The sequence below is a fragment of the Medicago sativa genome, chromosome 4, assembly GCF_051527215.1.
Source record: "Medicago sativa cultivar Bolivia chromosome 4, Bolivia_mono, whole genome shotgun sequence".
Lineage (NCBI taxonomy): Eukaryota > Viridiplantae > Streptophyta > Magnoliopsida > Fabales > Fabaceae > Medicago > Medicago sativa.
The window spans coordinates 84,842,355-84,864,372 of NC_140752.1; the positions used below are offsets into that span (position 1 = coordinate 84,842,355).

Sequence of the window (22,018 nt, forward strand, 5' to 3'; positions counted from 1 at the left end):
GCAAATCATAAGTCTTGCAAAATCTAGTCCGACCCAATGTATTCTCACCTCTACGCAAACCTCCGCGTGTCTATTTATCACTATACCGTACTTTCAAGATTTTCCAAGTTCTATATTTTCCTCTTTTAAATGAATAATGATTTAGCTTTTATATAAATTCAGTCCTCTTATTTTGACTCATTTATGATTTTATGCTATGACTATTTTTAAATTCATGATTTAGTCCTCAATTTTTAAAATATCAAACATTGTACTCACCTATATATTTAGGACTAATTTGCATAGCGATGTGATAAGTGAGATGTTTAATATAATTTTTTGGCTTAAATATGTAAATTGTCCCTGTAAGTTCGCGTGTTTTAGGTTTTTGTCCCTGTATCTTTTTTTGTTCTAAAACAACCCCTGTAAATTGTAAACGTTTTGGTTTTGGTCTCTACTGTCATCATCTGTTACAAAAATGTCTATGTGACAAATGGAGGATGACATGGCGACGTGGCTGACGACGCTGATGTGTCGTTCCATATGTTGAGTCACAAAGTTAGAGGGACCAAAATCAAAAAACAAAATTTGCACAAGGACCAAACCCAAAAATTCATAAAAAACTTCATTTTTATCTTCTTTTTCCTTCATTTTCTTCATTCATCTTCACCAACAATACATATTCATAAAAAACTCGGGGAAAAAAAACAACACTAAAATTAACAACAACACATAATATCATCTTCTTCTCATTTTTTTTTTTTAGGGAATCTTCTTCTTCTCATCACTGCACCACTAAAACTAAAATTAACAACACCTAAAAAACACAGAAAATCCATTTTCTTCTCTTCTCTTGCTCTTCATCATAGTCTAAAAAACCTCTTTCCTTCTTCTTTTCTCTTGTTCTTCATCCTCTATCAATCTTTCTCTATGCCAACATTCTTTGTTTCTTTCATGTTTCCCTTCCTTTTTTTGTCCAAAGTCCACACTCCCTCTTCTTACTTCTTCATTTTTTTCTACTCTATACGAAAATTCAATTGAAGTTTTTGTAATTTTTGGGTTCTATTGTAGTTGGTTTGCTTTCTGGTTCTATAAATTATAATGGGTTAAATTGAAAATGGTGGTAGATGCTTCTCAATAATCACCATTGCTAGATTCAATTTTGAACTCAAATGGTGTGATGAAATTTTAAACTTGGATGGTAAAAATTTCATACCTTGTCGGGTTAATTTTAACGAATTTATGGGTCTTTGAGAGAAGTAGAGATGAGAATCGGGATTTTAAAAACATAATTTGAGTTTTTAATTTTTGATGAAGAAGGGTATGAGGGAAGAAGATGATAAGAATGAAGTTTTCTATGAATTTTTGGGTTTGGTCCCTATGCGACTTTTGTTTTTTGATTTTGGTCCCTCTAACTTTGCGACTCAACATATGGAACGACACATCATCGTCATTTGCCACGTCACACGTCGCCACGTCATTCTCCGTTTGCCACATAGACGTTTTTGTAACAGATTATGACGGCATGGACCAAAACCAAAACATTTATAACTTACAGGGGTTGTTTTAGAACAAAAAAAGATACAAGGACGAAAACAAAAAACACGCGAACTTACATAGACGATTTACATATTTAAGCCTAATTTTTTTTTTGGTCAAGTACTATAATTAAACTGATGACATAAATAAATTGTTAATATTTTATTTTTAGTCAATGTGTTTGGCTCAAATTTTATTGTTAATGTCCGCTAGTTCTATGGTACACCATTTATTGTAATGAGGAATGCTAGCAACACTCACTTTTCAACACTCTATCTAACACTCACTCATTTATTGGATGAAATCAATCTATGTCCTACCACTTTGTGGGGGTTCAATTTTCAAAGTGTAGACTCACAATGATTTAAACCAATAAGAGAGTGAGTGTTAAGAGTGTTCGAGAGTGTTGCTGGCGTATTGTAATAGTATGCATTTTAGTCTTTAAAATTGTGACGATTGTCAATTTAGTCTTTCAAATTTAGGACGAGCGAGATGCATATGTAACAATTGAATTGATGATGATAGAAATAAGTTGTAGAGTTGAGTTGGGCATTACTCCTCCTATGTTTGTTTTCTTTTCTTGTGTTTCTTACTCCTATGTTAGAATAGCAAATCTGATTATAAAGTAAGATAAATCCACAAGAACACATTGATTAATCACAAAGTTCGATCAATTGCTTCTACATCTCTGACAATAGAATAACAAAGTGACTTTGGTTATTTCCTTTCATTCAACAAATTAGGATTACACATTATAATGCTTTGTCTAAATACTTGCTCCACTCTGCTCATTACAGTTTCAGCTCTACTCGCTAGATTACGCTAGAACGTCTATCCACTTATCAACGAATATGATTCCTACTAAGAAACCAAACTGAGACGTTTCTTGGAACCCAACTGAATAAAAAGAAAGAATGAGAAAATTTCATTTATTTTTTATTTATATATAAAAGTTGTGACATGCACACTTTGCTCATCATCAATCCAGTCTATACAATACTACTGTTAATTAAGTTTAAGTAGAATAATTTATTATTACCAATATGCTTAACTATTCACTTTCCAACCCAATTCCTTAATTGTTCTAGTAAAGAGTTGTTATTATTCTCCACCCATTGTGATTTTCATTTCATTTAGATATGATTTTCCACGGAGCTCTTGTGAAAAGTAGCCATTGAAGTGATCAACAACACTAATTCTTCTATACTGTGCTGATCTTTCTTGAGTAACAAGACTTGGTGCTGGAGCTAACATTGCTTGCATGTTAGGGCCATAAAAAGTAGCTAGCGAAATCCTCTCCTTCTCCGAATTAACTGTTGCTCGATGCTTAATGCTTGGGTAAATTCCATTCGTTATAATCTGCAAATAAAACCATTTTGGTTCAATTTTATTGTTATGATTGTCAATGCAAATATTCAAATTTTTGCCTTTGATACTTGTTGTTTTATATTAGTCCTTAAAATATTTCTATATGTTGGAATGATGGATGAAATATGTAGAATATTTGATTTTGATCCCTCCAAAATGAGCTATATATAAGGACTAAACTAAATATCACACACATATTACAAATAATTTCAATATGAACAAATTTTACGGGGATTAAAACAGAACAACGTATATCTGGAAGGGCTAAAAGCAGAAATTTGTATATTTACATGAAACCAAAAATATTTTCAACTTTGATATAATCATCAAATGAAACTAAGACAAAAAGTTGTGAATGATTTTAGTCATATACCTCTAACATGTCTCCGACGTTGATGATGAAAGCATTAGGCAGGGGTTTAACAGGAATCCAAAGTCCATCCTTTCTTATTTGAAGGCCATCTATATCACTGGTCTGAAGAAGGATGGTTAGGCCACCAGCATCAGAATGAGATTTTAGGCCAATGACTCGCTCGGGTTGAGGGCATGGAGGATAATAATTCACCCTTACCATTTGAGTTCCTATGTTGAACAGGTCTGTCATTTCCTTGGGATTTATCGCAAGAGCATTTGCCATAAGTTCAATGATTTTGATGGCAAGTTTTTCCAGCTCTACAGAATACATCTCAAAATTTTCTCTGCATTTGAATAAGGATGATAATGTCACCAACACAAATAATCATCAATCAACATGATAAATTAAATTGTGTGAAAACTGAAAACTAAATGAAAATTGTCTGAAAGTTAGCCAAAATGTACAAAAGCAAAACAGAAAGACAAAATAAAAGTGAAAAGCATCCACATCAAAAAAGAAAGAAGAGAGATAGAGAACCTGAATGATAGGGGGATTTGGTTGAATAGATAGGGTTTCCTCAAGTGAGGAGGTAGAGTGCTCAAGAAAAACGTATCTGCCCATTCTAGTTTCTGTTCCTCAGATAAAACGAAGGACTGACCAAATCCCTCCATCTCTCCTTCTATCTGCCATAGATTCTTCTTTTCTTCCATTGAAAGTTCAAACAATGTTTTAGCTCCTCTCTTCATATTTTCCACCAAGGAAGTACTTATTCCATGATTAACCAGCTACAATATCATTTTATTATTTCTCATATTAGTCAAAAGCAGAGTTGATAAAAGTCTCTGCATCAATATATACAATACATGTAGTATGCACATTTATTTACTTGATAATTAAAATACTACTAGATGAGTTTAATTTTTATATAAAACAAGTCGGTATAAAATGGTATTATGATAATATAATCATTAAAAGTGTTGCTATATATATCATCACAAGAATTTGATTATTTACTTCTCATGTCATGTTACTATAGTTTTTTTGGGAGGATGTTACTATAGTTATAAGCTAAGTGAAAATGATTATATAATTTGACAAGACATATATTATTTCAAATTAATAGGATACAACAGAGACTATGTGTATACAAATCAATATTAAATCAAACCTGAAAGAAACCCCATTCTTTGCAGGCAGAGTGTAGCTTCTCTAACTCATGTCCCTTGAGATTGAGATCTTGGGACAACAATTTATCAAGGTCAATGACAGGAACTTGGGGTGAAGAGGTAGTGTTAGATAGTACAACAGTTTCATGATCTGGAAGAACATATCGTTCTGGAACTTTGGTCAACGGTTCCTTTGCTAGCTCTTGGACCGAGGGAACCAGAATAGATGTTATGTCCATACTACTAATTTCATCTGAAATAAATACAGGTGCAACCTAAATTATATACTAAACTTTTTCACAATAATTGATAGTGGAACCAACATATCTTTTGTAGATAAGGTCACAACACCGATGAGATGAACAAAATAAAAAAACAAACATACTATTATGTGGTAGGTAAGTTATACACTTGGACTATCCCAATTACCAATTGGAGTTTGGTTACATAATCTAATAATTGATAGTGGAACCAACATATCTTTTGTAGATAAGGTCACAACACCGATGAGATGAACAAAATAAAAAAACAAACATACTATTATGTGGTAGGTAAGTTATACACTTGGACTATCCCAATTACCAATTGGAGTTTGGTTACATAATCTATATAGTCGAGTGCAATTATCTTCATTTTTTTCAATTGTTACATCTTAACTACATATAGTCATTATCTTCTTTTCTCTATAATGTTATATCTCTTTCTCTATCTCTCTCATGTTTAATAGTGTAAAGATAACAATTGAGAAAAATAGAGAGAATTCCACTTGAGAGAATTCATTCCCGTGATTTTAATATTATAGAATTATTAATAGATGATAAAAAGTTTTTTTTTTTGGGTTGATGATATAATGTTATTAATGAGCCATGAACACTAGACATATAATTTTTTTCAAAATACAAAATCAATCAAATAAGTTTTTTTATGCATTTTATTCCTTTATCGTTGTGCTTTACATTACATTTTTTAAAAATCAAATAGCTATTATCATATTATATAATTTTTTTTTATTTTTGTAGTGTTTGTTTTAGATTTTAAAAAAATCTATTTTGTTAAAAAAATCATTTTTAAAAATCTCCAAAAAAAAATTCTAGATTCTTTTAACTCAAAATCTATTTGTATTAAAGTTGAAACAAACGCACCAAGAGCTCCTTAAATAAGTGATCAAGATTTTGATCTTGCGTATTAAAAAAATTCCATTGGGAGGGAGATTATTATCGATAACATGGTAACAAAAAGATATGATTGTTCCTCAAAAAAAAAAAAAAAAAAGATATGATTGTTTTCGCCCTCCTCTCATCTCCCTGCAATGCAATTCTTTCGTATACCAACTCTTTGAAACTCATTTTGTAAAAATAAATAAATAAAAAACTCTTCGAAACTCAATCTTTCACTTTCACACATGTATATGACTTCTTTCTTTCCGTCAAGTCTCGAGTTTGCACCTTTTGCATATTTGTCTCCACCAAGTTTGATCTTTTTGTTCTGATTTTTTTGTTTATTTTTCATTTGGCCGTCGTGCTCCATGGTCATTCTTGTCCCTTGTGTTGGTTGGGGATCAGCAACTTTCCTATATAGCTATTCAGCATTGCAGTTAAATTTCACGTGAGTAAAGTTTACTTGGACCACAAGGAATGAAGCCTATGATCATATTAAATTACTTTTTCTTGAGATTGAAATTATTGATTTGGTTAATTGATAACTTGATAGACTATGAGGCATAATTGGAGTAGAAATTTCTTCTAGCCCAACTGAATATGGAAAAGAACGAGAAAAGCTGTATAAGTAAGTACATGCAATAGTACTGCTAAGACAAGCAGAAGCATTTATTATTACAATGTACGCTTAATGATGATTAACTTTCCATCTCAATTCCCTGTTACCTGTTCTAGTAAGAGTTGTTATATATCATTTTCTTCCCTTTGTGATCTTCATTTCATTTAGATATGATTTTCCACGGAGCTCTTGCGAAAAGTAGCCATTGAAGTGATCTACAACACTAATTCTTCTATACTGTGCTGGTCTTTCTTGAGTAACAAGACTTGGTGCTGGAGCCAATATTGCTTGCATGTTAGGGCCATAAAAAGTAGCTAGCGAAATCCTCTCCTTCTCTGAATTAACTGTTGCTCGATGCTCAATGCTTGGGTAAATTCCATTCGTTATAATCTGCAAATTGAACCATTGTAGTTAAATTTTATTGCAATGATTGTAAATGCAAATATTCAAATATTCGCTTTCGATGCTTGTTGTTTTATATTAGTCCTTATAACATTTTTTATGTTGGAACGATTCATGTAATATGTAGAATATTTAATTTTGGTCCCTCCACTAAAAGAACTATTTCGCTCATATTACAAAGACCAATTTAAATACGAGCAAATTTTTAGGGGATTAAAATAGAACAGAAAGGATCGAAAGCAACAGATTATTTATACATGAAACCAACATGTTGTGAATGATTTTAGTCACATACCTCCAACATGTCTCCGATATTAACGATGAAAGCGTTAGGCAGGGGTTTAACAGGAATCCACTGTCCATCCTTTCTTATTTGAAGGCCATCTATATCACTAGTTTGAAGAAGGATGGTTAGGCCACCAGCATCAGAGTGAGATTTTAGGCCAATGACTCGCTCTGGTTGGGGGCATGGAGGATAATAATTCACCCTTATCATTTGAGTTCCTATGTTGAAAAGCTCTGTCATTTCATTGGGATTTATTGCAAGAGCATTTGCCATAAGTTCGATGATTTTGATGGCAAGTTTTTCCAACTCGACAGAATACATCTCTAAATTTTCTCTGCATTTGAATAAGGATTATAATGTCACTAACACAAATAATCAACAATCAACATGATAAATTAAATTGTGTCAAAACTGTAAACCAAATGGAGACTTGTCTGAAAGTTAAAGAGGCAAAATTTTTTTTACAAAAACAATCACAAATTTTTGTATACAGTGATCTTCAAGTTCAACTATATATCTCAACTATAATGATGCCCGAAGTATAAAAACTAAAATTTCTATCAATACCTGAACTTCTTAAAAATTAAATATCAAATGATCATATCATATGGCGATGTACAAAAACAAAACAGAAAAGGACAAAATAAAAGTGAAAAGGATCCAAATCAAAAAAGAAAGAAGAGAGATAGAGAACCTGAATGATTGGGGGATTTGGTTAAATAGAGGTTTCCTTGAGTGAGGAGGTAGAGTGCTCACGAAAAAAGTGTCTGCCCATTCTAGTTTTTGTTCCTCAGATAAAATGAAGGCCTGACCAAATCCCTCCATCTCTCCTTCTCTCTGCCATAGATTCTTCTTTTCTTCCATTGAAAGTTCAAACAATGTTTTAGCTTCTCTCTTCATATTTTCCACCAAGGAAGTACTTATTCCATGATTAACCAGCTACAATAATTTTATTATTATTCATATTAGTCAAAAGCAGAGTTGATAAAAGTCTCTGCTGCATCAATATATACATGTAGTATATATAGTATGCACATTTATTTACTTAATAACTAAAATACTAATGGATGAGTTTAATTTTTATATAAACAAGTCAGTGTAAAATGGTATTATGATAATATGATCATTTAGGCTTTGTTTGCGAGTTTGGAGGGAAAGGCTTGGGAAAAAAGGAATGAGCAAGTGGAAGAAATAGAGGAAAATGGGAGGGGAGGGCTTTGGTGGGTTAACTTTTCTTCATAATACTAAACCCTCCTCATTTGGGGGAACTAAAAAATTGTATTGGAGGAGGGTTTTGGGGGTTTTGGAGGGTTTATATGAAATCTTCATATTTAATCTATGTTGTTATATTATTTTTAAACAACAATAACAAATCAACCCTTTAAGTTTACCCTCTTTTGCACTTTTAGCCATCTAATTTTGATTCGGTCAACGCACACGTGGCTTCCTGATGTAAGATTTTTACATCTCATAAAATTATTTACACGTGAGTATAATATAGGATCGTATCCACAGGGAGTTGCATACATCTTAAGCATTTTCACAATATTTATCATATTAAGTGTTTGAGTATAAATTGTTTGTTTGTGTAAAACTATTTTTAACTATTCGACATAAAAGTAAAACGAGAAGAGATAGGGCTATTTCGCTTGGGGTCAGAGATATCAACCAAGCGTAATAGCTGCAATCTCTCGATCGATTAACAGATTCTAGCTTTTTAAACGATATTATCACAATCACTCGACAATATCATTCGTGTCCAAATGATATCGTTATTTCTAAGGGATTGTTTAAATGTCGATTTCCCAAACATTAAAACAATCACAAAGTCGATTGGATCGTTTAATCGACGATTTCCCAACCGATTAAATGACCCAAAAGCATTAAGTTCTAGATTAAAAATGATTATCAAATATTAACATCTATGTCTAGAGTGATAACTTAAGATAGATTGTTATTCTATTTCTTAAATCCAAAAATATTTGTCAATATCATTTTGAATCTCAATAAAACATTAAACACAAGAATAACAACAATATTGAATAAATAAGCTAGAACCATATATTAAAAGATCAAAAGATTACAATAGCTTGTTTGAATACCTCAAAACCACGAGTAGATGTAGCTACATATGTCTATGATAACTTTGCAAAGGATGAAGAAAAGATGAAGATTCCATGCTTAGATCCATGATGTCTCAACAAATCTTGGGTTGAATATACTCTTAACTACCTTGCTTTGTGTTTCACTCTCCAGAAAAGCCTTAGTTCTCTCTCTAAAAACCAGAAAAATACAATAAAACAGTAATCGAATGGCTGGAAAGAGAAGAGAAAACTATTTATATGGGCTGAATTCGGGTAATCTGGCTTAAGCCAGCTCAGCTCGCTTAAGCCAGATGCAATAAATCTCACGCAGCTCCAATGGATGGCTGCCACGTAACCTTATCTTGTTGACATTTCTGGATCAGGCTTGAGCCTGCTTGTGGCGAGCTCTCCCTGGACAAATCTGGCTTAAGCGAGTTTTCTGGCTTAAGCCAGAAAACTTCTGCACTTTGGTTGATTCTTGGGTCCTGGCTTGTATTTTTCTGCACAAAAAGGGTAGAGTAAGGCATATAAAGCATAAATAGCATTAATGCACATAATTGAAGCTTTTCCATCAATAACTTGTAAAACACATCACCAAAATGCCTAAATTAACACATGAATTAGATTACTTTTGAGCACTTATCAAACTCTCCCCAACTTGGCTTTTTGTTTGTCCTCAAACAAATCATTCAAAAAGGAAACTTACAAGGCTTTGGACAAGATTTTTAGCACAGTGCCACACAGTTCAAAGGAAAATTCTCAGGTGGTGATTCAAATGTAACAGCGCGGGCAAGCATGAAGTCTTCCGCTAATCTAAGCACAAACTATGAATGTGAAACAAGTCCTAAGCACAAAATTACATCATAAAATTCAAAACAAAAACATGATCTTCTATGAACCACACCTAACACACTTCTTTGCAAGTAGATGAGACAAAGCAATAATCAATGAATGAGGATAATAAACACACATCCAACAATCAAGCTAACATTCTGATTAAGTTATGTGTCCATCCAAATATTATTTCAAAAAGCACAAATAGCATGGATCAAAAGGTCTTTCTAAGGTTATAACTTGGCCGGGCTACAAAAGAAATGTCATATGTGGGATAATTGAAATCAAGATGCCGAGCATAGAGGAACATTCTTTATATCAACAATCAAACCACAAACTTCCCTACCAATCATTACAAACCTTTGGTGATAAACAACTAACCAATAGCCTTGACAACTTATCCTATTTTTGATTTTTCTTTCTTCTTGTTCTTTTTCTTTTTCTTTTTCTTTTTCTTTTTCAAAAGTACAAGATTTTGTAACTTTCTACCTTATGTACACTTCAATGTTGTCAGGTTACTATAAGTTTCACCATGATACTTGACATAATAAACCCCCCTTTCTCCCTAACTTAAACACAACAACTCCAATTGAATGTTCCCCTATCCTAAGGTAAGGGACATAGTACAAGAAGGTTAAGGGTTCAACAAAGTAAAAATATCAAAGTCCTAAAGCGAATCAAACATGAACTAGATTTTTTTGAAAATTTTTGGGCAATTTCAATAAGCATTGTGCTTATGAATATTGACAGTTCGTATTTGAGGACTTGATTCATTTGGCTCAAATTGGGGTATCAGATACTCGCTCTTCTCACAGGTAGGCTTTATGTGGTCAAAGTGTATCAACTCAATTTCAAAAAGTGCCTTGATCCTTTCCATGCTTTCATACAATTCAAAACAATAAATAGATTTAACATAAAGCAAACAAGTTAGACGATGATTGTCGGTCTCCAGCATATAGTAAACAGTTTGAAGCTACCTCACTTTTTGGCTAAGTACTAAGTGGTTCAAGAGTAAGCATGTTTATGAGAAGAATTAGATGAGATACATTTTTTGCAAAGTACTAGTTTCAAATTCTAGTAAATACCTAGAAAAACAGGAAACCAATACCTTGGCTTTGCGCTTTCACACAACTAATATCATTATCACATACCTGATTTTTGCTCAATTCTTTGGCTCTTTCGAGTACTTCAAACATTGATGTTCATGAGCAATTTTCTTTTCAAGAAACAAAAGCAAGAGTAGACAAAATTTCTTCCAAAGCACATTAGTTAAAAGAGAACAAACAAACTTAGTTATTGTACCATGAAAATAAAACAGAATACTGAAAATAAAGCGTCGAGCACTTAAAACCCAAGTGCCCGAAAAGTACAACTACAAAGGAAATTAACAAGGTTCCAAAATGAAAACAGAAACATAAACCAATAAAGCATAAAACTGAAACATCACTAAGAACACAAGACAATGATCACAGATTATCATCGTCATCATCCATCCCCTGGTACTCTTCTTCTTCACCACTCTCTGTATCCTCATCATCTCCTGCAGGCTCACCCCCACCAAAAGGTCCGGGCCTATCCTCAGGCACACCAACATACTGACGAAAAGGTCGCCTAGTTCACTTTTGACTCAATCAATGCACACACGACACCACTTAAGTGAGATGTGATAAGTGCTCAAAAGTAATCTAATTCATGTCTTAACTGGTCTTTGCAAGCATAATGTAGTTTCTCTAGTTCATGTCTCTTGAGATTTGTTATCTTGGGATAATAATTGAGCAAGGTCAATGACAGGAACTTAAGGAAAAGAGGTATTGTTAGATAGTAATCCAGTTTCTTGATCTGGAAGAAGAACATATCGATCTGGAACTTTGGTCAACGGTTCCTTTGCTAGCTCTTGGACAGAGGGAACCAAAATAGATGTTATTTTTATGAAGCTCTTATTAACGAGTGCCTTCGGGACACTTGATGACATCTTATCATTACGTAATTATAGATGTATTTTAGCACAAAAATGGAGTTCACAAGGACACTTATGCAGCAAAAGAGCAGAAAAACTGAAGAAAAAACAAAGAATGAAAACGTGTCACGATTTGGATGAAACATGACACGATTTGAGAAGCTTCAGAAAGGTTTGGTTTGACATTTGAAAACGTGGCACGATTGGTAAAACGTGCCACGATTTGGAGAAACCCTAATCTGTTTTCTTGCTCTACAAGGTGAAAACGTGTCACGATTTACTTAAAACGTGACACGATTTGGGCGATATTCTGTGCCTATTTATGCTAAAGCCTATTCCAAAAACAAGGGGACGAATTCTAGAGAGCAAAGTGCGATTTTGCAACTGCAAGGAAGACCCGGAGGACGATTTTTTCATCTTCCAACCACTTTGTGTATGTTTTATTACCTCTAATGATTATGTTATTTGTAAACATTATTATGAGTAGCTAAATTCATTTGAGGTTAGGTCTGAGATGATTCGTTGTAACCCTAATTGAGATATTATGTTGTGAAACTCTATTTATTGTGAATGATATTCTAGTCTTTATTCAATTCAATTGTTCTTAATGCTTTTTATATCCTGAACAAATATAAATATGATTTAGTGAGAATGAATGACTACTGACCATAACTTTCTACTTAGACCTATTGAATTGTTCTAATAAACATGGTTAGTCTAGGAATGGATAATCGTTTATTAGTGATATTAGGTTAACGTCCTTTAAACCTTCAAAGATTATTAGACCACCTAAGGGATTAGGGGCTGTAGTTTAAGAAGAGGGTCCTAACTCAAGGGATTGATTAGGACTATTTTGTTAACTATCGTGGGATTAGAAGATCATTCATACGAATAGGTGCAACATAACAATTAGGGGAACATCGATGATTCGAAAGACCTAAACTCATCTCTCTCTTATTCTTAAAACCAATTTTATTTTCAGCAATTACTTTTATGCAATCAAACCAATCTACTGCCTAGTGGCAAATCAAAATAACCTTTATACATCCTAAAATACAACGTAGTTGAATTATTGAGATTAAAAACAGTCCTCGTGGGATCGATATTTTTACTACTTCGATAGTATTTGGTGCACTTGCCAAACTCCTATCAAGTTTTTGGCGCCGTTGCCGGGGACTGTTGATTTATTTCAACAAGGCAACTACGTTATAATTTAGGGTTTCTGCAATTTAATTTTCTGTCTTTAATTTTTATTTTTCTGTTTCAGTATTCATTTGATTACTCTTTATCGTGCAGTGCTACTAAGATATTTTGCTGTTTATGCGAGGTAAACAGAGCTCTGACGACTTAGAGTACGATCCGGAAATTGAAAGAACTGCTAGAGCACTTCGAAAAGCTGTCCGGTCGCAAAGGTTAGCTCAATCCGTTCCACCGGGTGTTCGTGAACAAATACCGGAGCCACTCTCAACTGAATCTAAAACATCTGGTTCTCCTAAATCTGCAACTATGGAAGGCGAAGGAGTTGTACCACCAAGACCGAAGCTAGGAGACTACGGGTTAGCAACTCATCGCGGTCAACTGACCCATACTTTTCAACCAGCTAACCCCGTTGCTTTCGACATCAAGACAACTGTCCTCAACGGTTTGAGGGACAAGCAATTCGATGGCACCGAAGCCAGGAGCCCACATGAACACTTAAGCCGCTTTGCTGAAACATGTGAGTTTTGTGTACAATCAGCCACTGTGATCGATGCACAGAAGAAACTAAGGCTGTTTCCTTTCACCTTGACGGGAAGAGCGAAGGATTGGTTGTTAACAATACCCAATGGGACTGTTCAAACTTGGGAGGAGCTAGAGCTTAAGTCCCTCGAGAAATATTTCCCTATGTCTAAGTATTGGGAAAAGAAGATGGAGATCTCTAACTTCAAGCAAGGAGAGAATGAGTCGCTATATGATGCTTGGGAGCGATTCAACTTGCTTCTTAAAAGATGTCCAAACCACGAGTTCACCGAGAAACAATACCTTCAAATCTTCACTGAGGGGGTGACACCAAACACTAGAATGTTCTTAGATGCTTCCGCGGGAGGTAGTCTCAAGAGCAAAACTGATCATGAAGTCCAGGCTTTGATAGAAAACATGGCCGGAAATGAGTATCGTGCTGAAGCTAAGAAGAAAGAAAGAGGAGTGTTTGGGGTGAGTGAACAAACTTCTATCCTTGCTAACCAAGCAGCTATGAACAAACAAATTGAAGCTCTAACTAAGGAGTTTCAAGGCTTCACTTTGGCTCATAAGCAACAACAAGTGGCTACAATCAAATGTGATCTATGTGGTGAAGAACATCCCAATGGTGAATGTGTACCAGAAGGATCAAGTGAGGAAGCTAACTTCATGGGAGGCTATCAAAGGCCAAACCAATACTACAATTCAGGAATCAACAAGCATCTCAATCTAAGCTACTCGAATAACAACGCTTTGAATTCTCAGATGCTTACTCCTCCTCCACAACAACAAAGAAAGCCTTCAGCTCTTGAGGAAACTATGATGAACTTCATGAAGATGACTCAAGGCAACTTTGAAGAGATGAAGAAAAGTCAAGAAGCTGAAAGAAAGAACAATGAAGCTTCTAGGAAAATGCTTGAAACTCAATTGGGGCAATTAGCTAAGCATTTGGCTGAACAAAACAAAGGCGGATTCTCAGGTAATACTAAAGAGAACCCTAAGAATGAGTCTTACAATGCTATTGAATTGAGGAGCAAAAAGGTTTTGACACCTTTAGTTCCAAAAGCTCCAAAGAAAGTTGATGAAGTAGTGGTGGAGGTGGAAAAAGATGGTGAAGTTGAAAAAGAAATTGAAAATGGTGTAGTTGAAAAGGAGAATGATCAAGGAGTAGTTGAAAATGAAAAGAAGAAAAAAATAGAGGGAGATAAAAGTGAGAAATTGATAGATGAAGACTCAATCTTGAGGAAGTCAAAGAGTCAAATCTTGAAAGATAGAGACAAGCCACAAATTATTCCATCATATGTGAAGCTTCCTTACCCTCATCTAGAGAAGAAGAAAAAGAAGGAGGAAGGACAATTCAAGAAGTTCATGCAACTTATCTCACAACTTCAGGTGAATATTCCTTTCAGTGAAGCTCTTGATCAAATGCCTTTGTATGCCAAATTCATGAAAGATTTGCTAACGGGAAGAAGAAAGCCTAAAGATGATGAAAACATTTCTCTTTCCGAGAATTGTAGCGCCATTCTTCAAAAGAAGTTACCACCTAAGCTGAAGGATCCTGGTGCTTTTACTATCCCTTGTTCTATTGGACCGGTAAACGTCGGAAGAGCTTTATGTGATTTAGGGGCAAGTATCAACTTGATGCCCCTTTCAATGATGAAGAAGTTTGGATGTGGTGAGCCAAAACCAACACGAATGACCATTACTTTAGCTGATCGGTCAATCTCTTATCCTTTTGGTGTGCTTGAAGATGTGCTTGTAAAGGTGAATGATCTTGTATTTCCAGCAGACTTTGTGATCTTAGACATGGCTGAAGATGAAGATATGCCACTCATCTTAGGAAGACCTTTCCTTGCAACTGGTCGTGCTTTGATTGATGTTGAGATGGGAGAGCTAATGCTGAGATTCTATAATGAGCAAGTGGTGTTCAATATCTTTGAAGCAATGAAACACCGAGAGGAAAACCCCAAGTGTTACCGAGTTGATGTTGTTGAAGAAATAGTAGAAAACAACTCTCGTGAACCTCAACCATCACAACCTCTTGAAAGAGAAATTGTAAATTCTATAGAGAGTTGTGAGCCTGATGAAGATCTTGAGGTGAATGATTGTGTCAAGCCCTTTGAAGCAAGTAAATAACAGGTGCAACCGCCACCACCTAAAGACATCCTGGATGACAAGTATGGGGGATCGGGAACTTTGAATAAAGGAAAAGAAAAGTCTACTTCCAATTGTCAATGTGGTATATTCGCTTACAGAAAAATGCCCTTTGGAATGCGTAATGGGCCTGCGACCTATCAATGGTGTATGCTTTCCATCTTCTCGGACACAATAGAGAGAGCTAGGAGGTATTATGACAAGAGGTTGGTAAGGAACACTTCTACTGATGAAGCAATGGAGCTGAGAAAGCCTGGTAAACAACAAGAGCGACCTACTGAAAGCAAGGGTATGACTTATTTTGAATGATCCTTAGGGGTCATCAGAAGTCAAGCTAGTGACGGTAAAGAAGCGCTTGGTGGGAGGCAACCCACATTTAGATTTCAGGTAGTATTTCTCATTTCTTTTTATTGCTTTCAAATATTCAAAAATACAAAAAGATTTTTGCTGAACCGAACAGAGGAAGAAATTTTTTGTTTTCCAATACTGTGCAAATCGTGACACGTTTTGGGCAAAACGTGACACGATTTGCCTCCCTCTGAAGCTCCTCTCAGAAATTTTTCTAAGTTAAAATTGGGTGTCATTCGACATTGCTAAAAACGTGTCACGATACTGAAATCGTGACACGATTTTACTACCCAAAAATTTTTCTAAGTCTGAAAAGCGGTGCATTTCGACATTGAGAAATCGTGACACGTTGTCCAAAACGTGATACGATTTCTGGGCAAGAAATTTTCAAAAATGAGCAATCGTGACACGTTTTGCCCAAACGTGACACGATTTTGGTGGTTTTTCAAATTCTGACCGTTACAAAACCCAATCATGACACGTTTTTGGCCAATCGTGACACGATTTTCCCAGCTTATAAATATACCCAACACGATTTTCATTCCATTCACTTCCAAAAGTAGCCAAACTATGCCAAAATTTTCCCAGAACTCCAACCTACGAATTTCTAAATTTTCTCTACCAATATTCTTCATCTTTTCATCTTCCAATCACCAAACCATCACCATAAACCTTCATCATCACCAACAAACAACCCAAATCCATTATCTTCATCTTAACCCTAACCCTAATATTCACTTTTCCACAAAAACTAACCTTCAATCCAAACCCTAGCCATATCCATGGTTGAGACACGTAACAAGGGCCAAGCATCCACCCAAAAAGCCACCAAGAAATCCAAAAATGATAACCCTAGAAAGAAACCGGTCAAACCTAAGTCTACCAATGAACCACCACCACCATCCGTGAACCACTGCTTTTTAAACTCACAAGCCCGTGACCGCTTCAAAGACATCAAGCATTACAGAGTGATTCCAGAGAGGGCCTTCTTGCTCCCAAAATTGTTAAAGAATCCTGAGTTTGAGCAAGCCCTAACTGCTCGGGATTGGTATAGTTTAAATGGGATGATTTTCGAGCAAGCTAACAAGACATTGGCCCTCGAGTTTTATGCTAATGCCCGGTTCTCCGGGAGAAGGTATGGGTCTTATGTACGTGGGAAAGACATTGACTTCTCACCCGAGGCAATCAATAACTTGCTGAAGATTGTTCCACCGGAGCAATGTGATGTGAAGAGGAGAAGGGAAGCTTGTAGTGATTGGAATGATGAAGCTTGGGAAGAATTACTATTGCAGATTTGTGTAGAGGGGGCTACTTGGAAAGGAGGGAAACGGATGCTGTTGAAGTCTGACTTCAAGCCGGACTCTAAAGCTTGGGCATCATTTGTGGTGCAAACACTGGAGGGCACCTCATGTTCTTCTGAAATTCCATTGGTGCGAGTCCACACGATCGCGGCTATTATGGATGGTGCTCCTATTAATGTTGGTGAGTTGATCGCCAATAATATTGTTGATTTTGCTACAGGTAACAAGAAGGCTTTGCCTCATCTAAGCCTTATTTGCTGGCTTTGTGAGGAAGCCGACTGTGATCTTTTTGCCAATGATTTGGATGCCCCAATGATGAAGCCTATTACCGACACATACATGGAGGGGTTTATGAAGGACTACCAGGAGCGCATGCATGATCTTATGGCAGCAGAAGGGCAACCACAACCACAACCACAGCCCCAGGCACAGCCACCTCCACCTCAGTTTGTTCATGGAGAAGGGAGCAGTCAGCAGGGTACCTATGCACCCATTCATCCTATGATGTTGGACTACATGTTCGGCCATGCTAACTGGATGAATGAGGTGCCAGATCAGGAGTACTGGAACCGTCCGAGGTTTGGTCCGGAGTTCACTGAGGCGGTCTGCCTCAACAGGAGGAAGATGACTGGGTCGTTCGAGCGCTTTGATGGGTCCGAGGAGGCTATGGACCACTATTTTGAGGTCACTAGAGGTCGAGCTCAGGATAGAGAGCAGGAGATCCGAGCTGACTTTGCTGCTGGTGGCACCCAGTCTAGATATCACTTTGGGGAGGACACCTATGAAGAGGAGAACCCCAGCACGTGGATTCCAGAGGACCAGATGCAGGATTGAGTGGGCTACTGATGGCCCATCTTTTGTATTTTTCTGTTTTTGTTTCAGCACCTTTGGTTTTGTAACTTTAACTATTATGTTCGAACAATTTTATTTGCTTTCATTTAAGTTTAACTCGGTTTTACCCCCCGTTTATGCAATTATTCTTGCACTTGTTTATTATTGATGAATTTGTTTGTTTAGTTGACTTTTTACAGTTTAGTAACAAATGTTTGTTCAAGCGGTATTCCAAAAGTTCAAAAGGAGGAGTGGCTTGGTTTTCAAAGGCGAAGTGTACGGCAGTAAAGATAGGTAGTCACAACTCCCAGAAATCTCAACCATAAGGTTCATTGCCAAATGTTGTTTTTCAATTTACATATATATTAGAATATTCCATGCATTTACATTTCTAGAACTTGCATTATTTCTCTACTGTTGATTGGTCTTTGTCATTAGCACACTGAGGCAAAAGTGCTTGGTCCTATGAGCCATTTGAAGCCTACCCTGTTTTTAATTGTTAAACTTTATCCATTTCTTAGCCAATTTGAGCCGGTAGGATTAGAACTTTTTGTTCGGTGACAAACTACATTACAAGCCTAGAGACTTTTAGGATTTGTCCCTTAACGTATTTTCTGAGTTAAGGCATTGTAGAATGTTGCTAAAGATTAAGTTTGGGATTGCTATTGGAATTTGCAACCAATTAAGTTTGGGGTGGGGGTACTAGAGAATAAGAGAACAAAAAGAAAAAGAATTGTCATGCAAAGTGCAAAAATACACTCAAAAATTGGTGTATGAAAAACAAAATGAAATGAAAATGAATGATGAAAAAGGGACCAAACTTTGAACATCCGAGTAACTTCAAACTCGATTGTCCCTAATGCTATAAATATTCTCTAGTACCTTTGCAATTGTTGTTCTATTAGGTGAATGAATGTGTTGGATTGAATTTTGTGCTTTAACTTCCGTAGGAATGCCTAACTCAAATTTTGTGTAGCCTACTTATCCAAATATTATCCCACCTTCACCTATGCCCCGTTATAACCCTTCAAGACCTCAAAGTGTGCATTGACATTGATTTTAATTGACGTTTAGAAACTTTTCAAGCGTATGGTAATATCTAGATTGCATGCCGACTGTGTATGAACCCTTTTCAATTAATTGCGTGGAGTTGTGAATTGGAGGATGCGTACAAGTCAAACTAGCTCATCTTTAGCTAGTAAGGTGTTGAACTTTTGGGTATTACTGCTTGATCAGGTAATTGTTATTTTACTGTCGATTGTCAGCTTTGCAAGTAAATTCCTTGAGGACAAGGAATGGTTTAAGTTTGGGGTTGTGATGACATCTTGTCATTACGTAATTTTAGATGTATTTTAGCACAAAAATGGAGTTCACAAGGAGACTTATGCAGCAAAAGAGCAGAAAAACTGAAGAAAAAGCAAAATATGAAAACGTGTCACGATTTGGATGAAACGTGACACGATTTGAGAAGCTTCAGAAAGGTTTGGTTCGACATTTGAAAACGTGGCACGATAGGTAAAACGTGCCACGATTTGGAGAAACCCTAATCTGTTTTCTTGCTCTACAAGGTGAAAACGTGTCACGATTTACTTAAAACGGGACACGATTTGGGCGATATTCTGTGCCTATTTATGCTGAAGTCTATTCCAAAAACAAGGGGACGAATTCTAGAGAGCAAAGTGCGATTTTGCAACTGCAAGGAAGACCCGGAGGACGATTTCTTCATCTTCCAACCATTTTGTGTATGTTTTATTACCTCTAATGATTATGTTATTTGTAAACACTATTATGAGTAGCTAAATTCATTAGAGGTTAGGTCTGAGATGATTCGTTGTAACCCTAATTGAGATATTATGTTGTGAAACTCTATTTATTGTGAATGATATTCTAGTCTTTATTCAATTCAATTGTTCTTAATGCTTTTTATATCCTGATCAAATATAAATATGATTTAGTGAGAATGAATGACTACTGACCATAGCTTTCTACTTAGACCTATTGAATTGTTCTAATAAACATGGTTAGTCTAGGAATGGATAATCGTTTATTAGTGATATTAGGTTAACGTGCTTTAAACCTTCAAAGATTATTAGACCACCTAAGGGATTAGGGGCTGTAGTTTAAGAAGAGGGTCCTAACTCAAGGGATTGATTAGGACTATTTTGTTAACTATCGTGGGATTAGAAGATCATTCATATGAATAGGTGCAACATAACAATTAGGGGAACATCAATGATTCGAAAGACCTAAACTCATCTCTCTCTTATTCTTAAAACCAATTTTATTTTCAGCAATTACTTTTATGCAATCAAACCAATCTACTGCCTAGTGGCAAATCAAAATAACCTTTATACATCCTAAAATACAACGTAGTTGAATTATTGAGATTAAAAACAGTCCTCGTGGGATCGATATTTTTACTACTTCGATAGTATTTGGTGCACTTGTCAAACTCCTATCAACACTCTTTAAGCATTTTAAATCAAGTATTTTTTTTTTTAAAATATATCAAAGTTTTCAATTTTTAATGCACTGATTGCATAAACTTTCATAAAAAATTATCATTTAAGATCTTTAAATATGTGCAACCTAAATTATATACTAATGTTTTTCACAATAATTGAAAGTGGAACCAACGGATCGGCTGTAGATAACGGTTACAACTTACACGGATGAGATGAACAAAATAGAAAACAAACATACTATTCTAAGATTCCACTTTAGGTGGTAGGTGAGAGTCATACACTTATACCATTTGGAGATTGGTTATATATATATATATATATATATATATATATATATATATATATATATATATATATATAAAGAGTTTTGCTAGAAGCCACTTATGAAGGTGTCTTTTAGCAACCCACCACCTTAGGATGTGATTTCCACTTTTTAGTTATAACTTTGCTAAAAGACACCTTCATAAAAATTAGTTGGTGTCTTTTAACAAATGCTCATAGAATAACTTGCTAAAAAACACCTTCATAAAATGTGTCTTCTAGCAAAACCCATAAAAAAAATATATATCCGAGAGAAAATGCGGCTTTGTTAACCACTATCTTTCTCTTTCATGGGTTTCACGTGGTTTAATATATAGAATTATTAATATGATATAATTTTTTTTTTAGGATTTGCCTAAAAAAAAGGTTTTTTTTAGGGTTGATGATATAAAGTTATTAATGAGTCATATTAAATATTATTATGGAAAAAATTATAAATGAGTGATATGTTCGCGTGAGATCCACTTAAGCACAAAAATATAAAATTCTCTATTGTCAATGCACTTGGTAGCTATATGATGGCGTGTTGGTTTATTCACTTATTTCTTTTACTATGTTTTATTATAGGATTAAATATATTTTTGATCCTTATAAATATTATAAATTTTCTTTTTAGTCCCCCTATAATTTTTCTTTGATTTTTAGTACTTCAAAAATTTTCTATCCACACTTTTGGTCCATGCTTTTATATCAGATCATGTTTATACTTCAAATTTTTTTAATGAGTTTTTACGTGAATGTTTATAATTTTATAAGAACCTCTCACAAAAAAAATTAGTTTTTTTTAACAAAACATGAATTAAATATATTGTTTAAGTCGCAAATACTTAAAAATTCATGTTTTGTTAAAAATATGATTTTATTTTGGAGAGATTCTTATATATTCTAAACATGACTGCAAAAATAAAATTTAATATTTTGAATAATATACATGAGTTGACTTAAAAGTATGGATCAAAAGTGGGGATGGAAAATTTTTTGGGGACTAAAAATTGAAGAAAAACTTTAAACAGACTAAAACAAAAAATTGAGATATTTATAGGGACAAAAAAAAATATTTAACCCCTTATTATATATATATATATATATATATATATATATAATATTTTTTTTATTTAATTTACTTGTTTCAA

The 22,018-nt window shown here is 34.9% G+C and overlaps 2 protein-coding genes across 2 annotated transcripts; both read right to left on the reverse strand.

Moving 5' to 3' along the window:
• Positions 1–2,433: 2,433 nt before the first annotated feature.
• Positions 2,434–4,834, reverse strand: LOC146932981 (protein SRG1-like). The gene is made up of 4 exons (XM_085704709.1): positions 4,410–4,834; positions 3,779–4,026; positions 3,260–3,584; positions 2,434–2,877 (listed from the first exon to the last, which is right to left on the reverse strand). The coding sequence occupies exons 1-4, from the start codon at positions 4,644–4,646 to the stop codon at positions 2,620–2,622; spliced, it is 1,068 nt and encodes a 355-aa protein (XP_085560835.1). The 5' UTR covers positions 4,647–4,834; the 3' UTR covers positions 2,434–2,619.
• A 1,331-nt stretch (positions 4,835–6,165) lies between these two features.
• LOC146932982 (protein SRG1-like) lies at positions 6,166–7,867 on the reverse strand. The gene is made up of 3 exons (XM_085704714.1): positions 7,566–7,867; positions 6,881–7,205; positions 6,166–6,573 (listed from the first exon to the last, which is right to left on the reverse strand). The coding sequence occupies exons 1-3, from the start codon at positions 7,769–7,771 to the stop codon at positions 6,316–6,318; spliced, it is 789 nt and encodes a 262-aa protein (XP_085560840.1). The 5' UTR covers positions 7,772–7,867; the 3' UTR covers positions 6,166–6,315.
• Between the last annotated feature and the right edge of the window lie 14,151 nt (positions 7,868–22,018).

Coding starts and splice junctions, on each gene's coding strand:
- LOC146932981 (XM_085704709.1), bottom strand. CDS start 4,646: ATGGACATAACATCTATTCTGGTTCCCTCGGTCCAAGAGCTAGCAAAG. Junction 3,585..3,778: donor CAAATCCCCCTATCATTCAG/GTTCTCTATCTC, acceptor ATTCAAATGCAG/AGAAAATTTTGAGATGTATT. Junction 2,878..3,259: donor ACGTCGGAGACATGTTAGAG/GTATATGACTAA, acceptor TTTTATTTGCAG/ATTATAACGAATGGAATTTA.
- LOC146932982 (XM_085704714.1), bottom strand. CDS start 7,771: ATGAAGAGAGAAGCTAAAACATTGTTTGAACTTTCAATGGAAGAAAAG. Junction 7,206..7,565: donor CAAATCCCCCAATCATTCAG/GTTCTCTATCTC, acceptor ATTCAAATGCAG/AGAAAATTTAGAGATGTATT. Junction 6,574..6,880: donor ATATCGGAGACATGTTGGAG/GTATGTGACTAA, acceptor TTCAATTTGCAG/ATTATAACGAATGGAATTTA.